Here is a 19,470-nt window from a genome sequence, read left to right as displayed (position 1 = left end):
TATTTTTATTGGGGAAAACTAGAGTATTTTTACCCTTCTTAAACAGAGGGTAAGGAATTGAAGGTGGTTTAGTCCCTATTGATAGCTCACGGAGCATTACTCGTGAAAGTCAATCACTGTATAGTCATTAAGCAGTAATGTTCCCGGGGTCAGGCAGTAGACCCCCATCCTGAGGAGCACAGACCAGCCTTCCCTGCCTATGGCTGTGCGGTCTCCTCCCTCCCCTCAGCTCTAACCCTTGCTCTTCTGCCCACGTGCTGCTTTTGAAGCGTTCCCTTATTGTCTTCCTAAGAGCCTGAGACTGGCTCCAGATCCTCTGATCATGTGAGGACCATATGCTTTGTGACAGATATTTGCTGTTCAGAGGCTCTGCCACTTATTTCCAGGTTCTGGGCTGAGCTCCTAATTACTGACCTTGTTGGGAACAACTTTCTTGCAAGGAACTAGCAAACTGCCCGGATCCTAATACCTTCCTCCTTGTCCCCCTCATCTTCCGTGTGTGCTTCAAAATTCCTCCCATAGAATTCCAAATCAGCAATGGTTCACACTTAGATGGTGCTTTTTCTCTTGCAGGCACTCACTGAAACCCTTTACACACATCAGTCATTGCAGCTTTACAAGACTTCTCAGCTGATTTGCAATTTCCAGATGAAGAAAGGGAGGCACAGAGATGGCAAGTGACTGGCCTACAGGCACACAAGCTGGTAAGTGGAAAAGTTGGGGCTCTACCCAGCCTGACTGCAAGGCCTGCATTCGTTTGTACCACCCTTTCCAGGATTCTGACTGGTGTCGTCCATCTCTGCTGACGTTGGTGGGAACTGAATGCATAGAGAAGGATTGAGTGGGAATGAGGTTTCACTGCTGTAGCCTCAGGCACAGCCATCTTTCTGAAAAAAACTAGGGGTCTGCCAGTATTATCTGCTCTCAGATTTCTCCTCTCCTCCAATCCAGTTAGAATCAGCTATGAGCAATGATCCAGTATCTTCTGTGTGGCAGACACGGTTCCAAGCATCTTGCAAATAGCTCGGATCCCTGTGAAACTGTCATCTCCTCATAATTATACACGGAAGGCTCAGAGACCTTAAGTGGCTTGTTCAAATCACACAGAGATTGGCAAACCCACCATTTTCATTCTTCAGACACCTCAAGGACAAAAACCTCCATCATTCTCCATTTGCCTATAGGATAGAAGCCAAATTCCTCCCTGGCAGGCAAGGTGCCATATTATCTTTCCAGCCTTATCTCCCACTGGGCTCTAGCTTGACTCCTCTGTTCCAGACTGGCATGTCTGTGCCCTCTCCCCCAACCCACAACTTACTCCCAGAGCCCCGCCATCTAGCCCTGGTTCCCACGACCTAGAATATCTTTTTTTTTTTTTTTTTTTAACCTTTGTGCCCACTCAAGTCCTGTCCAGTGTTCCCTCTCACACAGGGTCCTCCTTCATGAAATGCCCCAAGCCCCAGGAATCTCACTTCCCCCTTGATGCCTCTTGCTCAGACCAGCCCCAGGTACCAGATCATTTGTTCAGGTCAGCTGACTCACGAGGCCAGGCTCCACACATGGCAGACCCTTTAGCTGAATACTTTGACTCATTAGTGTCTTGCTTTGTATATATAGTTAGAAGCATCACAGAGAATTTTCCCTGTGAGCTGTTGTACCAAGAACTGGGGGCAAAAACTCCTTTGCATGGGCAAAGTGCAAACTAGATGAAATTTATCATTGGTGTTTTCTAATACAGCTTCCCCTCCTTCTAAGTTATTCTAGCAAGTGAAGGTTATATCCATTTGCTTTTTCACTACTCTTTAAAATGTCAAATATGTGAATAATAATAGTAATGGCATACATATTACTGTGTGCTACATGCTTTTATAAGCACATTGTGAGTATTAACTAATTTAGTTAATCCTAAAACTCCTTTGAGGTAGTTATTCTTATTACTCTCCTTTTACAGATGAGCTGGCTGAGTCATAGAGCAGTTAAGAAACTTGCCTAGTATCACATAGTTGGTATCCAAAGCCAAAACTTTAATATGATGCTATACTGCCTCACCAAGAAAATAGTGTATTGTTTCTGATGGTGACAGTAATGCCTGTTTTAAAAAAATCAGATAATAAACAAAGTAGATGTATCACAGAACTATGATAACTGGAAAGCAAAACACATAATAATTCATTGTGAGACCAGCTTGGGTTCCAAATTCTAATGCTAAGAATGCTGGTGATCTGGCGTTGACCACAGCTGACAACAGTCTGCAAGGCCCAAGCTCAGATGTCATTTCTTATCACCTGGCTACAAGGGAAGAGACAGGAGGGAGGGCACCAGAACATGGGCCTGCTCCCAAAGAAACACACAAAGTATAAGGAGACTATCACTCATAATCCTATAACTCATGGAGAATTAAATAAACTACTCAAGCAGATATTAATATGCATTGGGTCCTATTTCAGAAATGGAACCATATTGTACATCCTGAGTTTTTTTTTATTTAAAATTTTAAATAGCTTCATTGAAGTATAATATATAAACCATAAAATTCTCTTGTTTTAGCCATACAACTAATTTTAGTAAATTTACAGGGTTTTGCAACCATTGTCATGATCCAATTTTAGACCATTGTATCACCCCCCCAAAGATTCCTTATACACATTGGTACTTTCTCTTCATTCCCGCTCCGGCTTTGGAGCTGCTGCTCTTTCTGTATTGATTCTGATTGCCTATTCTGGACAGTTTGTATAATTGGGAACATACAAAAGAATTTGGGTTCTTTTATTTATCATAATGTTCTCAAGGTTCACCCTACTGTAACATGTGTCAGCACACACCATCCTTTTTGATGACTGAATGATATTCCATTGTGTGAATATACCATTGTTGTTTATTCAGTCGCCTGTTAGTGGGCATTTGGATTGTTTCAAATGAATAATGCTGCTATGATATTCACATACAAGTCTTTGTATGGATCTGTTTTCATTTCTCTGTGTTAAGATATTTAGGAATGAAACTGTTGGGTCTTAAGGTAAAATTTTCCAAAATTGTTGTGCCATTTTGCATTCTTACTAGCAATACATGAGAATTCTAGTTTCTCCACATCCTAGCCAATATTTGCTACTGTCCATGTTTTTGAGTACAGCCATCCTCGTGGGTGTGACATGATATCGCAGTCTTGATTTGCATTTTCCTAAAGACTAATGATATCAAACATCTTTCCATGTGCTTATTGGTCATTCAAATATTTTCTTTGGTGAAATATCCATCCAAAAATGTGCCCATTCTTCAGTTGGTTTATCTTTTTATTATTGTTATCACAAAAGTTCTTTATGTATTCTAGATACAAGTCATTCATCAGATATGTCCTGTATTTTCACTTTCTTAATGATATCTTTAGAAGCACAAAGGTTGTGAATTTTGATGAAGTCAATTTATCAATTTTTTCTTTCATTGCTTGTGCTTTTGGCATCATATCTAAGAAGTCTTTGCCTAACCCTGCCATGTTTTAGGATTGAACTCCCTTTTTCCTCCCACTTACCAGTATGCCCTGGACATCTTTCTACCTCAGTAAATACAGATCTGCACCATTAGACTTCACAGTTTTGTTTTGCAAAGAAGGAAGGGAAGAAAGGAGACAACAGGGCCAAACTATTCAAAATATCCAGGACAACTCTGTTCATCCTTGAGGTCTTCCCACTTTCCTTTTGTATCGTCTTGTGTCTGGTACCTTTTCTGTGGTTTGTGAATAGAAACTTTATTAGGTTATTAATTTCATCACAGCATTGTAGGTTTAATATCTTGGTCACACAGTTTCCTAGCCCCAAATTTCCTGTAGGAAGCTTAAGTCCCTCCATCACAGACTCTAGTGAGGGGATGCTCGTAAGAAACATGTGTTCCCTTGTAATTTGGGATTTGACAGCTGCTGCTTCTGGCATTGACTTCATTCTCTGGAACTGGACTTGGCCTTGAGAGTGATGCAGCTTTGGGTAATGTATTAAAATGGAAATATGGAAAAAGAAAAGTAAATAGTAGATAACAGTAATTGGTATGTGTGTTTTAATGAAAGTCTGATGGATATTCCTGAACCAAATAGTGGTTATCATTTAACAAGCTCCAGATTGAGACGGATGGTTGCATCCTGGCCGCTGTCCTAAGTAAAGCTTTGCTGGCTTGATGGGTAGGATATGAGGTATCGTGTAAAGCTAGATGCTTCTTTAGGAAATAATTTTCAGAGTGAGGACACTAATGGAGAAAATCCAGGCTGAGGGAAAGAGCCTGTGAGAGGGGCCTCAGAATAAGAATGGGAAAGGCAGGCTAGATTTCAGAGCTCAGGGCTGAAAATGCTAATCTGCTAAAAGGTGAAAGTTGCTTAGTCGAGTCCAACTCTTTGCGACCTCATGGACTATGCAGTCCACGGAATTCTCCAGGGCAGAATACTGGAGTGGGTAGCCTTTCCCTTCTCCAGAGGATCTTCCCAACCCAGGGATCGAACCCAGGTCTCCCACATTGCAGGCAGATTCTTGTAGCTGAGCCACAAGGGAAGCCCAAGAATACTGGAGTGGGTAACCTATCCTTTCTCCAGGGGATCTTCCCTACCCGGGAATCTAACAGAGGTCTCCTGCATTACAGGCAGATTCTTTACCAACTAAGCTCTAAGGGAAGCCTAATCTGCTAAACCAGAGGGTCAATAGACAAACATTTTGATGAGAAGTCAAGTGGGATGGCAGGATCCTTTGGGGACCTAACTCCTACTTTAGGGCCAAGAATTTGAAACTAGAGTACTAACACTGGGGAAAAGCAAAGCAAACAGGGGAGAGATATAAGGGCAGTCCCCAACCCCCACCCCAACCCCTGGCTGGACAATGGCCACCCCAAGGTTAGAGACATGGCATTGAACAAAAAGGGTGTGTAAAAATCAACAAAAAGCTCAAGCTGATAGGTAAACTACTCAATATATGAGGCTGAAAAATGCAAAGGGAGATCTTTCAAAGTCCTTTAAGATGCAGCCTCAGGTCCTTAACTTCTGTTTTTCATGTGGAAAGCAATACAAAGCCACTTCAGGAGCCAACTGCTGTGTGTATGGAATATGGAATTATACTGGAAGACTAAGAAACAGTGAGACCAGCTGGATGCTACCGCAGAGATTCAGACAATGAGAAGGGCTGGCTTTAGAGGGACACTTGGGTGTGCAGGAAGAATTGGTTGGATTTGCTGTGGAAGCGCAGAGGGAAAACAAGAATGGTGGGGAGGGGCAGTGAGGAGAAGGCTGTAAGAGGATTTGGGGTTTGGGGAGGTATAATTAAAATGCACAGATCTTAAGTGTGGAATGAATTTTGATAAGTGTGCTCATCTCTGTCCCCCGCAACCCCAACAGAGGTTTTTAAAAGACCGGATTTCCAGTGCCTGCAGATCCTAAGTGAGGCTGCTTCAAAGGGAAGAAACTGTAAGCCACTGAAGAGAGAAGGACTAGAACTCTAGATTTGAAAGCTATATGCAACCAGCAGGTGGAAATCTCTTGAGCAAGTGAACACAGGTGCAGGAAGAGGCAACTGGAGAACAGGCCAAATTCGGGGTGCGCATGGACCCACTCTTCCCCTGTGGGTCTTATTTGCTGATATAAGTGTAGAGGCTTCTCTTTGTTCAGGCCTTCAGCCTCAGACTTATCTTAAATGAGGAAGAAACTGCTATTTGAGTTGGCCTCTGCCAAAGCCTGTCCTATGGAACTTGCAGAAGGGAGTCACTGGGGGGAAGGGAGCAGGAGGATTCCAGAGGGGGGTCTGCACCTCCTCCCAGCAGCCTGCACAGCTACCTTGCTGAGCTGGAGCCCAGCTTCCTCGGTGCAGCGTGTTCTGGCAGCCGGCCTGGGCACCCCGGGGAGCACCTCTGCTCCAGGTGTGCGCTCGCAGCAGCCCTCCAGCAGCGCCCTCGGTGTTTGCAGACCCTGAAAGCTTGCACGCAGCGGGAGTCCAGTGGCTAGAATTGGGGGGAGGTGGGCGTGACGGCGCTCCCTGGAGCTCTCTCCCGCCCAGGCAGTCCCGGGAGCGTTCTAAAAAGTATCCAAAAGTTCTGTTCCGCGCGCGCGCGCGCGCGCAAAAAAAGGGCACAACCCCCCACCTCTCTGGGCGTTGCGAGTCCCGACCTCGCCAGTCCGGCTGCACCTCCGGCTGCAGAACGTACGCGTCCTGCCGCCTCCTCCTCGCCCGCCTCGCCGTCGGCCGGGTGACCCCCTTGCAGCTACCGGAGAGTCTGCGCTTCTCCTTGGGGCACCATGCCCAACGACGATGCGTATAGCAAGTCCTCCGCACCGTCGGAGGCCCCGCAAACCCCGGGGGCACCACCGCAGGGCACGGCCGGGGGCTTCGGCAAAGCGGCCGGGGCGCCGCTCGGGACCACTGGCGGCGGCAGTGGCGGCGGCGGCGGCTCCGGCTCGGGAGCGTCTGGCATGGGCGCCGTCTCGAGCAAGAAGTCTCCGCGGCTGCCCAAGTGCGCGCGGTGCCGCAACCACGGCTACGCGTCGCCGCTCAAGGGCCACAAGCGTTTCTGCATGTGGCGGGACTGCCAGTGCAAGAAATGCAACCTGATAGCAGAGAGACAACGCGTGATGGCCGCGCAGGTGAGTGCGGGGGTCCGGAACCGGGCTTCAGCCCCGAATTTTTCCAGTAAAGCCCCTCGGGTCCCTGGGGCGCCACGTGGGGCGCGGGTTCGGAAGGAAGGTGGCGGTGCTTGCCGACAGCCACTGCGCGCTCGGGGCCGGGGTTCCTAGCCACGCTCCGATGCCGCGCTCCGAGGGCCTGGACTTGTCTCCGATGCCGCAGGTGGAGCCAGGGAGGTGCGAGGTTCACTCGGCTCCCGAAGCTCCGGATCCTTGACCCAGCGGGAATTGTGGGGTTCTCCCCTTCGGGGATCCTCTGGCCTGACTTCCTCTTTCAGAACTAGCTGAGAGTTGCAGGGCTCGCTCTGCCTGGGAGTCCCCCAGATCCCTAAACTCATTCTCCAGCACAAGAGTTGCGGGGTTCGCGCTGCTAGGGAAGGGGTTCCCGGGATCTCTGACCCCGCCTCCAGCAGCGAGTTGTGGTGTTCGCCCCTTCGGGGAGCCCTAGGCATCCGACCTCACTCTGAGCGGAGTTGGGGGGCTTGCCCCCTCGGATCCGTGACTCCGCCCGGAGCAGGGAGGTGCGCTTATAACTGGCGGGGGTTTTGTTGGACGGTGCCTTCTCAGGGTACTGGTTAGGCGGGAAGCAGAGACCCGGCCGGCCGCAGCTTCCGCGGATAACGCGGCGCGGCGGGAGTCTTTGCTTTTCTGGAAAAGTCGCCCTAACGGCCGCCGGCGCGGCGTGGTCCTCGCTGTGCTTTGGCGCTCTTTTTCGTATTCGCCGCGGCGGATCCTGGCTCAGCCATTTTGAGCACTAGAAAAATTTCATTTGCGCTTTAAAGTTTGCTGTCTAGACCGAAGATATTCAAGTACAGGTTACTTTGAGTGTGTTTTAAAACACACTTAAGAATTTTAAACGTCCACGCAGAGGAGAAAACGCAAGCGTTTGAGGTTTGGTCTGCTGTCCTGGTGTGTGTGTTTTTTTTAAAGCGTCCTAAGCAGGGCAGTACTTTTGTACCTTAACAGAAATAAAGTCGTTGGTATCCTAAAAGAATTTTTAGAAGAGAATAATACACATTCTTTCCAGCTAAAAGTTGTTCCATCCTTTTAAAACAGGTTATTTACAATGAAATATTACAAAGAAACGTTTACTAACGATGTGCTACTTTTGGTTAGGAACGGGTAAATATCCTCCACTGAAAATGATATCAGTAAGAGCCTTTAACAGGACTTAACATTCTTAGAGATTACACTTTTTATATACACCCATTAAAAAAATGTTTTAAAATAGTTAGATTCTGTCTTCACTGACTGTGAGGGTAGTTATGGAAATACAGGTTGTTTTACTTGGTTTCTTTTTTGGTTTTTAGCTTAATCTATAGTGGAAAAGAATACACTGAATATAGCATTGAAATGCATCACAGTGAACTTACTGGAAAAAAAAACTTACGACATTTAGTTGTTTTTGTAGGTAAAAAAATTTTTTTTGAATATTTAGCTGCTGGCTTTAATATTTAGTGTGGAGAGTATGCTTGGGAGGGGGATTTTTCTCAAAATGTAAGAAAAATATGCATCCAGGTAGGGCCATTAAGTTTGAATAAACTGTATTAGTAGGAGTACTAATTTGTAAGGAGGCTGTTCGCTATGTTAAAAACAAAAGGAACTCAAAATTATTTTAATAGTATAAAACTTCAGTATTTTCCACACCAGAAGGCTTGTGCTGTGCTGAGTGAAATCCTTTAAACAACCATGTAACAGTCATTCTAAAACAGCTTGAAATTGATCTTAAGACCCCCAAATAATTGCATTTTTAAATCAATTGCCTCACCTTCCCTATTTAAATAGCATTTTCTAAAAAAATAAAAAAAAATAAATAGCATTTCCTAAGAGCCGTTGAGAGGTCTTTGTAAAAGTGTTTTTAGTTAATGGACTATGTAATACTCTGTATGTTGGGTGCATGTGTGAGATTTGTGTAAACCAGGGCTTAAAGTGCACTTTTTTGTTGCATTGACATACTTCACAAGTTCATGGGTATTCTTTTAAACATTTGTAGTCAAATCCTTAATATTCTGTTTCTAAACTTGGTTAATAGAAAATTTAATAATTAAACTTAATTATTTAATCTTAATTGATTATTCAAAGATTTTTTTTAAGTTGAAGACTCCTCTTGTTAGGAGTAAAATTACTTCCAAGTTAATCATCTTTCTAAATTTAAAGACTACAGTTTTCCTAAAACAGTCTGTAAATTGTAGTTATGCTTCTGGGTCACCGTTTTGACGTCAACTTTTTGGCTTGTATTTCAGCCTCTGAGGTACAGGTGCTTCCCTTTCTTGTTCCATTATCACCAGTGGTCAGTTTCAACAGAAAGTCTGCCTTTTTTTGTTACTTGTAAACAAAAATAAAATTTTTTGGGGGGACAACTTTTCAACCTTTCACTGTTATTTAAAAGAAGAGGGACCATGAGGAGTGTCTTCGGTATGCTGGGTCCTTTCCAGTCCCCACTGGGGGATATCCCACCTGCTTTCTCCTTTTCTCTTCATCTCCACCTCTGCCTCTTTCTCCAGGGATTTCCAAGACCATATTGCAGCCCCCCTCTCCCCATTACTTCCCTCCACAATTCCTCCACCCCACAGAATAGGGCTCTGTGGGTTTCCCGAGCAGCCTCTGCCTTCATTGTCTACCCTGCTCCCTTGTTGGGGGTAGTTCTGCCCCTTCATCCTTGCCTGTCAGGTTTCACTCAGGCGGCTCTTCACGGCCCTGGTGCAGCACCACCTCTGCTCATCCTTGCACTTAAAGCCCTTTTTGTGCCTGTCTTGTGGGGGTTCACGTGTTGTCTTGAGTTGCAGTTGCATGTTTGCTTCCTGTCTCTCCTTTTAAACAGTGAGTACCTTCGGATCTAATCTAATCTTACTATATCTTGCTGGTCAAGGTTCCTGATAGAGTGGCCTTTTCCATATTTGTGGAAGGAGGCAGTGAGTGATCCCATTTTCCTTCCTTCCTAATCTGTCAGTGCTGACTTCTGCTCTTCATGTTGAATTCCTCTGCTGACTCTGCAGCTTTTTCTCATCCCATTTTTCCTCCTAGTCTACACACACATTTGTTTATTGAAAAGTTTTTGAGCGCTCACTCAAAGCTCTAAAGGACCTCTGACTGTCAACCGTTTTTCAGCTTTGGCTGCACATCAGAGTTACCTGGGTGGCTATAAAAAGAAATGAGGGGGAGGGGGAGAAGAAATGAGGGATTCTTAGACCTCATCCCTGGAGGTAATGGATGGAGATGTCTGGGATGGGCAGGGCTTCAGTGGTTTTGGCAGAGCTGTAGGAGTGATTCTGGGGTGCTGAAGGGTGACCCACTGCCCTGTGCTTCCAGGTGGCCCTGAGACGGCAGCAGGCCCAGGAAGAGGAACTGGGGATCAGTCACCCCATCCCGCTGCCCAGCACGGCTGAGCTGATGGTCAAGAGAGAGAACAGCGGCAGCAACCCGTGCCTAATGATTGAGAGCGGCAGCTCCTCTCAGCCGCCCCCGGCCAGCACCCCCTCCACGGCAGCTTCAGGTAAGCCTGTGGGCCAGCTGGAGGGAAGAAGGGTGTGGCCACAAAGTCAGAGCCTCAGGATGGTCCTGAGTCCCAAGGCACATGGAGAGCTTATAGCGTTTCTTGAAAGATTCTCCCTCTGAAGGTCTGTTTCGGCTGCCTCACAAAGGAGGTGGGCCTGAGTTCTAGAACCAGAAGTTCGACAGCTTCACTTTCCTGTTGTTTTTTGCCAAGGCTGAATCTGGACAGAGTCAAAATCACAGAATACCGGAGAAGTTAGTCCAGAATTCATCTCAGTCAGCCCCTTCCATTCACGGGATCCTCCTGGTGGGAGCCAAAGATCCTTGTTTCCTAAAGCTGAAAGTCCTTTCTCTGGGAAGGACTGCAATTCCACTTGGGGAACATATCTAATAAAAACCAGATTCTGGGTTCTGAGTTCAGTGGGCACTGGAATTGAGGCAAGGCATGTCTCATTGGCTTAAATTTTCTCTCATGCAGTAAGATTATATCAGGGGCTATAGATGTGTATTGATTCATTTCATTCTCAGAAGAAGGAGGTGTTAATTCTATTTTATACTATGTGAAAATTGAGGTATAAAAAGTTTTAGTGATTGGCCACATCTGGCAGACTAGAAAGTATCTGAATGGATCCATCTGCCTGCAAGTCTCACAGTGCTTACTGCACTGGATCTGTAAATTACCTTGAGAATCATGATGCTCTAGAGCTGCACTGTCCAACATGGAGGCCTCTAGCCTCCTTGGGCTGCTTGAATCTAATTACAATGGAGTAAAATTAAAACTTTTATCCAGAAAAGATATACAAGTGGTAGAAGGCAATGGCACCCCACTCCACTACTCTTGCTTGGAAAATCCCATGGACGGAGGAGCTTGGTAGGCTGCAGTCCATGGCGTCGCTAAGAGTCGGACACGACTGAGCAACTTCACTTTCACTTTTCCCTTTCGTGCATTGAAGAAGGAAATGGCAACCCACTCCAGTGTTCTTGCCTGGAGAATCCCAGGGACGGTGGAGCCTGTTGGGCTGCCGACTGTGGGGTCACACAGAGTTGGACACAACTGAAGCGACTTAGCAGCAGCAGCAGAAGCTCAAGGAAAGATGCTTGATATCATTAGTCATTAGGGAAATGCAGATCGAAGCGATAGTGAGATACCATCTCATACCAGTTAGGATGCTTACCATCAAAAAAACCAGAAAATAATATTGGTGAAGATGTGGAAAAATTGGAACTTCTGTGCACAGTTAGTAGGAATATAAAATGGTACAGCTGCTATGGAAAACAGTATGGTGGTTTCTCAGGAGTTAAAAATAGAATTATAACATGATCCAGCAATTCCGCTTCTGAGTGTATACTGAAAAGAATTGAAAACAGCATTTTAAAGAGGTATTTCTGCATCCATGTTCATAGCAGCATTATGCATAATAGCTAAAATGTGGAAGCACCTCAGGTGTCCACTGACAGATGAATGGAAGAGCAAAATGTGGTAAAAAGAAAACTGTTTAGCCTGAAAAAGAAGGAAGTTTTGACACATGCTACAGCACGGATGAACCTTGAGGACTTTATGCTAAGTGAAATAAACCAGTCACAAAGAGACAAATACTGTATGATTCCACTTATATACTTGAAGTAGTCAAAATCAGAGACAGAAGGTGGTTGTCACAGGCTGGGGGGAGAGGGGAATAGAGGGTTATTGTTTAATGAGTATAGGGTTTCAGTTTTACGAGATGGAGAGCTATGGAGATGGATGATGGTGATGGTTGCAGTACATCATGAATGTAGTTAGTATCACTGAACTGTGCACTTAAAGATGGTTGAGATGTTTGTTTTTGATGTATTTTGCAATAGCAAAAATAAAATTTAAAAATTTTAAGCATTTAGTTTCTCAGTTGTGCTAGTCATATTTCAGATGTTTGACAGGCACATAGGTGGCTAAAGCCAGCCATATTGGATAGTGTGTGCTTCCATTTCTCACCAAGTTCCATTTAATGGCACTGGTCTAGAATACAGGGGCTTTAAGAAACTCACCAAACTAGGATCTGCGACATCCCATTGGCAACTATAAAGACATATATTTCATACTAAACATACCCGCTGAGATTCACAGTCTTGAGCCTTCTAAGGCTCCATGAAATGTAACCTTGGAGTAAGTTTGAAGCAAACTTTTCATAAGTTAGTTTGCTGTGCTTAATCACTGGGCTAAAGTTGTCAGCTGCCTGGTTGTCATTAAATAGCTGTGCAACTTTAGACGAGTCATGTAAGCTCTCCGGTGGTCTTGTTTCCTCTTCTCAAAAATGAGGGATGAGGCTTTTTAAGATCCTCAGAGACTTGACTAGTATAAAGAAGGTTAGAAGGCCCCAGAGAAGCCAGGTGAGCGACAGAGTTACAGTACCTGCTGCAGGCAAATGTGTCTGCGCGCCTGTCCCTGGGTATGTTCCTGGGGCTCCAGAACCTCTAGCTCACAAAGGGAATGGTATTATTTTCTTGTTTTAGCTTTGTTGTGGATAAAACATATTTATAGCAGTTTCAGAACTTTCCTTTTCATAAGAAGGAAGGAGTATATCTATCAGAAATATGACTCTCACACTTTGGGATTTTGAGCTGTATCTAATTACCAGAAGATAGTATCGGGTCAGGGCAGACCTGGTGGATTCAGCTGGAGGTCTGATACGGGGATGGTGGTGGGGGTGCCAGAGTAGAGAGGGGAGTAGCTCATTTGATGTTCACAAACATCTTAGGAAGTAGGAATTATTATTCCTATTTACAGACAAGGACACCGGTGGTAAGGAAGCTGCCCCAGAATAAAGCTGAGTTGAGCTGGGATTCAGTCCAGGTCTGTCCCATCCCAGAGCCCACGGATTTGCCACCTGCCTGTGAAGGGAGGCTGTGGGAATAGTTGCTGTGTTTTCTTGGAAAACGGACAGTTATGATTAGAGTTTATGGTTTAATCCTCAGACGGGGTTTAGGGCTTATGGGCAAATGGAAACATATCAGGGGCAGCACCATTCTCGGCTGGCACAGAAAGCTGCAGCCATTAGTGTTCGCAGGGAGAAATACAGGGACAGGCCTGTGATGGATCAGCATTAGTCCTGGGCATTTTGTTGGGAACCATGGGTGAACTTGGCTTAACCCTCCTGTATCCCACATTGCACTTCATGGAAAGGGGTGTCAGAGTTTGATTTTACACCCCAACATGGTGAAGCCTTGAAGGATTTCAGGCTAGATGGAGTTCACAATGACCAAGAAGTTCTTGCAGGGCATTTCAGAGTGGTGATAGGGAAAGTTACAAATAGAAGCAGCAGTTCAGGGTCAAGGAGAATGTGACCAGATTCCCTTCTTTGCTCCTGGAGCTGATGGACCTTGGAGTCAGTTCAGAGTCTTGAACCAGCGCTCCAAGGGAGAGAGTGTGGAAGCCAGTGGTGTGTGGTGCCCCAGGCTCAGCTGAGGGCAGGAGGCTTTGCCTGCTCTGGGAAGATGGGCCCTTCTGAACCAGCCTAGCTCATCTCAGCAGGGCAGGAGCCTCGTCCATCATCATCACTCACAGGACGTCCACCAAAGCCCTTGAGTTGGGATCATGAACTTCTGAACTGAGACATGAGCAAGAGAAAAACAGAAATGCCAGTAGAATTAAACTATATAAAGAGAGAGATGGACAAGGCAGTGAAGGGAGGGAGGGAAGGGGGAAGAGAGAGAGAGAGAGTGAAGCAGACAAGACAGACTGAAGGATGTTCCTTACATTTGATGTAGTACATGGGATGCCCCACTTGCTGCCCTACACAGTGTGCTACTGACAAGCATGTAACTACAGTTGTATCTCTAGGGAGAAGAATTTCTTTAAAATAACATTTAGCTTTCTGCAGGAATTGGTTAACATTTATAGAGTACAAAAACATACTCAACGACTGCTTTGCCATCCGCAACTTGTGGGTCTTCTGTTTGTTACCCCAGGATTACAGGTGGAAGCTTTACCTGTCTGTTTATTGTTTTTGTGTGTATATGTATATATATAATGTATATATTTAACATGGCAGGAGTATATTGCCCCCACTTGTGTGTAGTTTTTTTTTTAAACCATGGCATTTTTTAATGGCCTGGTATTCTGTTATATCAATGTGGAAGGCTAGGATTTGCAGTTATTTTGTGAAAGGTGAAAGTTGTAGTTGTCATGGAACAGTGCAGCCCACCAGCTGGCTCCCACAAGAGGCAAGTTGCTCACAAGGGCAGTGGCTTACTGAAATCCAGTAGATGTTTATGTCCTTGAGGCTTCTTGGTTATCTGCTTTTGGCTCCTGAAAGTGCCCAAGAATTATTGCCAAGAGTATTGGCTGAATCCTGAGGCCACTGTGAAGGAAATTGAATTTGCTGAATTGTCGTTTCATCTATTGGAGAGCTGATCCCCCTGAGTAAGTTAACTTACCACAGTCTCTGCGATCCTTAGCTGAAGATTGGCCAAGCTCGATCAAAACACTGCTGGACGATTCCTCCAACAATGGGTATAAAAGATTCTATGATTGTGGGTGACACTGTGAAGGAACAATGTTTTGAAGAAATGCACTGTTCCTTGCTATCTTTTATATTAACAGGATCAGATGTGCTAACAGGTGTACTATCAATTAACAAATGATTTCTTCTCAGCCATTTTGGAGGCAGGCATCCAGAGAAAAAGGTGAGCAATTTTAGTTATAAATAACAATGAGTTAATAACAACTTCAGCATTATTTCTGTGGTTTTACTTTTTAAATTTAAGCTATACACACACACACACACACACATATATAGTTATTAACTGACTTGAAAAAATCTCATGCGCATAATATATGTAATATATTAATATGTATATTTTGAAAGTTATCAGCTGACTTGAAAAAAATCTCACAAGCATTCCTCCTCTTTGACATGTGGGCTCCTTCCTGTTTTATTTCATACTGTATTTTGCTTTTCCTTAGCCTCCTGTGCAGCAAGTAGAAGGCCATTTTATGTAGAGCTCATGCTAAAGTCTCCATAATTCTCGACTCTTCCGTGCAGAGCTGTCAGATGAAGGGCTGCATTGTAGAGAATTTGGTTTGGCATGTGTGTCCTTTGTAAGTGAGAACCTGAATGTTATCTCCTGGGGCCCTCCCTTCTGGAGCACCCTGGGCTTCCACACACACTCATATTCACACTCCCCCATAGTGAGCCACCTCCTGCCGTCTCAGGCCTTCCCCCCACTGCCCAGCGCCTGTGACCTGTGACTTGTGGCCTGCTTTCACTCACCTTTCCCCTGTTAGGTCCGCCAGGTCTGTGTCTGATAATGACAGGACACCCTCCTTCACTTCTCTTCCTTAGCAGTAATTCCACTTCAGCACAGAGAAAGAACTCATTCAGTAAGCGGCACATGCCTTCCTGCTTGGGTGCTTTGCAAGGGTTCAGATGCTGTACAAACATGCAATGTGGTGGTTTTAAAATGGAATAATGTCTCCATGCAGTTTTTTGCCAGTGAGTAATGACTGATAAACTGACAGTTGAAGATGTTGAGTTATTTAAGTTTCTTTAAAAATAAATTTTATTCATTAGAGAAGTTACAGATTTACAGCAAAATTTAGAGGAAGGTATAGATTGCCCATACATTCCCTGCACCCACACGTAGACAGTGCCCCCATTATCAGCATCCCCCTGCAAAAGTACATTTGTTATGACTGATGAGCGACACAGACACGCCACCATCACCGAGAGTCCAGAGTGTACAGTAGGGTTAAGTCTTGGTGTTGTACATTCTGTGAATAAATGATGGTGTGTATCCATTATTATAGTGTCATACCAAGTAGTTTTGCTACTCTAAAAATCTTCTATGGAGTTAAAGTATTTCAGTTTTTATCTTCGCACTTCTCCATGTTGCACAGAAAGAAGCATTTCAAATGAAAAACCTAAACATTTTACCCAAATTAGCTTGAGAGCCGATATTTCTAGGATTCTGGCCACTTACACGAGATGAGCTCCGTTTGATTTTAGACAGAACTCAATTTCAAGTCGATGGAAGATGTGGAAATTGGGTTTAAAAAAGGCCTTCAGATATAAGTATTCCCCAATTTTATTTTCAGAGTCAAAGAAATTTCTAGGATGTTTAATGAAATGAAATCTCCTTAAACTGCAGTAAGAATAGGAGGCTTGAATGAAAGAAAACCCTGAAGATTAATTGTACTGATCATTTTGATAGCCTAGTGTTTTAAATAGCATCTGAATCAATTTTATTAATTCTAAGGGCAGTCTCTATTTACATGTCAAATACAGCAGTTAATTGACCTGATAGAAATTCTCCATAGACAGTGTTTTTGTAAAAAAGTTGACAACAAAATATATAGGAAGTAGCCTACTGGTCTACCTTGGCTAGAATGAAAATTTGGAGCCATCAAAAAAGGTAAATACAGTGTTTAAAGTTATAAATTAGTTTTAATTGAAGTATAGTTGACTTACGGAGAAGGCAGTGGCACCCCACTCCAGTACTCTTGCCTGGAAAATCCCATGGATGGAGGAGCCTGGTAGGCTGCAGTCCATGGGGTTGCGAAGAGTCAGACATGACTGTGCGACTTCCCTTTCACTTTTCACTTTCATGCATTGGAGAAGGAAATGGCAACCCACTCCAGTGTTCTTGCCTGGAGAATCCCAGGGACGGGGGAAGCCTGGTGGGCTGCCGTCTATGGGATCGCACAGAGTCGGACACGACTGAAGCGACTTAGCAGCAGTAGCAGCAGCATAGTTCACTTAATAGTATTACTAGTTTCAGGTGTACAACATGGTGATTCAATATTTTAATAGATCATACTCCATTTAAAGTTATTACAAAATAATGACTATATTTTCTTGTGCTATACAATAACAAATTAGTTTTATAACAGCATATGTTCATGTTTGGAAACACATGTAAGAATTAAAGATTTTAAAATTAAAAAAATAAAAAACTAAAAAAAAAATAAAAAATAAAAGTCAAAAGAAGCTTGTGACCAATTTGCACTTCTATCTGCATTGTGAAAATGCAATCTTAAGGGCAGGGATTGCAGTTTATTCATCATGTAGCTTATGTGCATAGTACAGTACCTGGCTTTGTAGTACATGGTCAGTAAACTTTTGCTGAATAAGTTAACGACGGTTAAATTTGAAATATTGTTTTAAAACACTGTTAGTGATCATGAACTCACCTACAGATACGGAGTAAAATCACTGATCAATCTGCAATTTTGGTGATATTTTTAAGTGTTTTCTGATTTTTTAAATGCCTAAAAATTCAAATTAGTTTAACAGCCTAAGGTATAATTCATATTCTGTATACTTTGTCTTTTTAAAGTGACAATTAAGTGCTTTTTTTTCTTCTTAAAGTAAATTCGCAGAGCCGTGCAGCTATCCCTGTAATCTAACTGTGGAGCGTTTTCATCTCCTAAAAGAAACTCTTCCCTTTAGTAGTCATCTCCATCTGCTCCTGCACTGGGGTCATAGCTGAGTTTTTTCTCTTAGCCTGATGTTTGCAAGATTTACCCCTATTGTAGCCTGTATTAATACTTATTATTCCTTTTTAAAAACTCAGTACTACTCCACTGTATGGATATGGTGAGTTTTTAATTAATCAGATGATGGACTTTTGGGTTGCTTACACTTTGGGGCTATTATGAGCAATGCTTCCGTAACATTTTGGTGTCGGTTTTGTATTAATATATGTTTCATTCTCTTGAGTATATTCAAAAGAGCATAATTTCTGAGGCATATGGTAACACTTCCCAAGTGGTGCTAGTGGTAAAGAATCTGCCTGCCAATGCAGGATACATAAGAGAAGTGGGTTCTTGCCCTGGGTCGGGAAGATCCCCTGGAGGAGGAAATGGCAACCCACTCCAGTATTCTTGCCTGGAGAATCCCATGGACAGAGGAGGCTGTCAGGCTACAGTCCATAGGTCACAAAGAGTCAGACACGACTGAAGCGACTTAGCACACGCACACACGGTAACACTATGTTTAACCTTTGGAGGAACTGTCAGTGTTTTCCAAAGAGGCAGCACTGTTTAACTACATTCCCACCAGCAGTGTGTGAGAGCTTCAGAAAATTCATGCTCAACTTTTTAAAAATTAAAAGGTAGCATGCCTTCATCCTGGCAGAAACTATAAAGATACAAAACCCAGTCAATGGGTCTTTAGTGACCAGAAGTTTAGATCATGGAGGATTCTCTGGGATTGCATCTTATTATCACTAGAAATTTTAATATGCTAATACTGCCTTTTAAAAATTTCCTCTTTTCCCTCCTTATTGCATATGTTTTATAGTGAAAGGAATAGTGTTTGAGGAATTAAACCACAGAAGAACCTGGTGACAGGTTTTTTTTGTTGTATTATTGGCTGATAGAAACACTGGTTTGTTTCTGAAGGGCTTAAGCAACTTTCTAGACCTTGGATGACAAGCGTTTCCCCAGAACAAGGGAGAGGGAATTCTACTGCCCTAGAAACGTAGCAAGAATAATTTTTGTCTTTGGGCCTCACTCCTGCGGAAAGCAGAAGAGAATCCTGAGAGCTGGGGAGAACCGACAGCTGTTCTCCACGTCACCAGTGAGAAGAGAGCAGTCCATGGGTTGTCATAGCTGTTGATAGCACTGGGAAACTTTTATAGGTGGTGACGTAAGGAGTTGTTGTAGTGCTGTGCAGCTTTGCATTTGCTGTCAGAAAGCTCGTCTGTGTTAGCTGTTTCTCCTGTCTCCTCCACAGTGTCCCCCCGAGTCCTTGACCCTTGGGTTCCTGGTTATCTGCTGGTTCAGGGATCCTGTCCATTGACTACCCCCTCAGCCACACGCTAGATCTTGTGAATGCCTTTCTGTCTCATCAGTTGTTTTCCTAGCTAATTTATTTTTGAAATATTTTATTGTGGCAAAATATACATAACATAAAATTGACCATTTTAACTGTTCCTAAGTGTACAGTTCAGTGGCATTAAGTGTATTCACATTGTTGTGCAACCATCCTCACCATCCTTCACTAGGATTTATCTTCCCAAACTGAAAGTCTAAATCTACAGAGTGAGAGCTCCGCGTTCTCTCCCTCTCGTGACCTTTTTGCTGAACACAGCCTCTTTTGTTAGCTTGGCTTTCTTGGCCTTTGGAAGCACCTGTAGACTCACACGAGATGATTGCTTTCATCTTGCCAACATCTGTTCTTTCCTTTCGTCCTTCTCCCAGGTCTGAAATATTTGCTTTACTGCTGACTTCTGTCCTTGTTCGTATGCTGTGCTTAGTTGCTCAGTTGTGTCCGACTCTTTGCAATCCCATGGGTTGTAGCCTGCCAGGCTCCTCTGTCCATGGGGATTTTCCAGGCAAGAATACTGGAGTGCGTTGCCAT

General features: G+C 44.0%; 1 protein-coding gene across 1 annotated transcript in view; it reads left to right on the top strand.

Annotated features, from left to right (window-relative positions):
- The first annotated feature begins 6,256 nt into the window (after positions 1 to 6,256).
- Positions 6,257 to 19,470, top strand: part of DMRT1 (doublesex and mab-3 related transcription factor 1) — a 91,385-nt gene continuing 78,171 nt past the window's right edge. The window contains exons 1-2 of the mRNA XM_052645321.1: positions 6,257 to 6,601; positions 9,950 to 10,133. Of these exons, the coding sequence (XP_052501281.1) occupies positions 6,257 to 6,601; positions 9,950 to 10,133 (529 nt within the window). The remainder of the gene's footprint in view (positions 6,602 to 9,949; positions 10,134 to 19,470) is intronic.

Source organism: Budorcas taxicolor, chromosome 8 (genome assembly GCF_023091745.1).
Source record: "Budorcas taxicolor isolate Tak-1 chromosome 8, Takin1.1, whole genome shotgun sequence".
NCBI classification, from domain to species: Eukaryota; Metazoa; Chordata; class Mammalia; order Artiodactyla; family Bovidae; genus Budorcas; species Budorcas taxicolor.
Note: the sequence above shows the minus strand (reverse complement) of the source record. Positions and strands in the feature narration are given on the sequence as shown.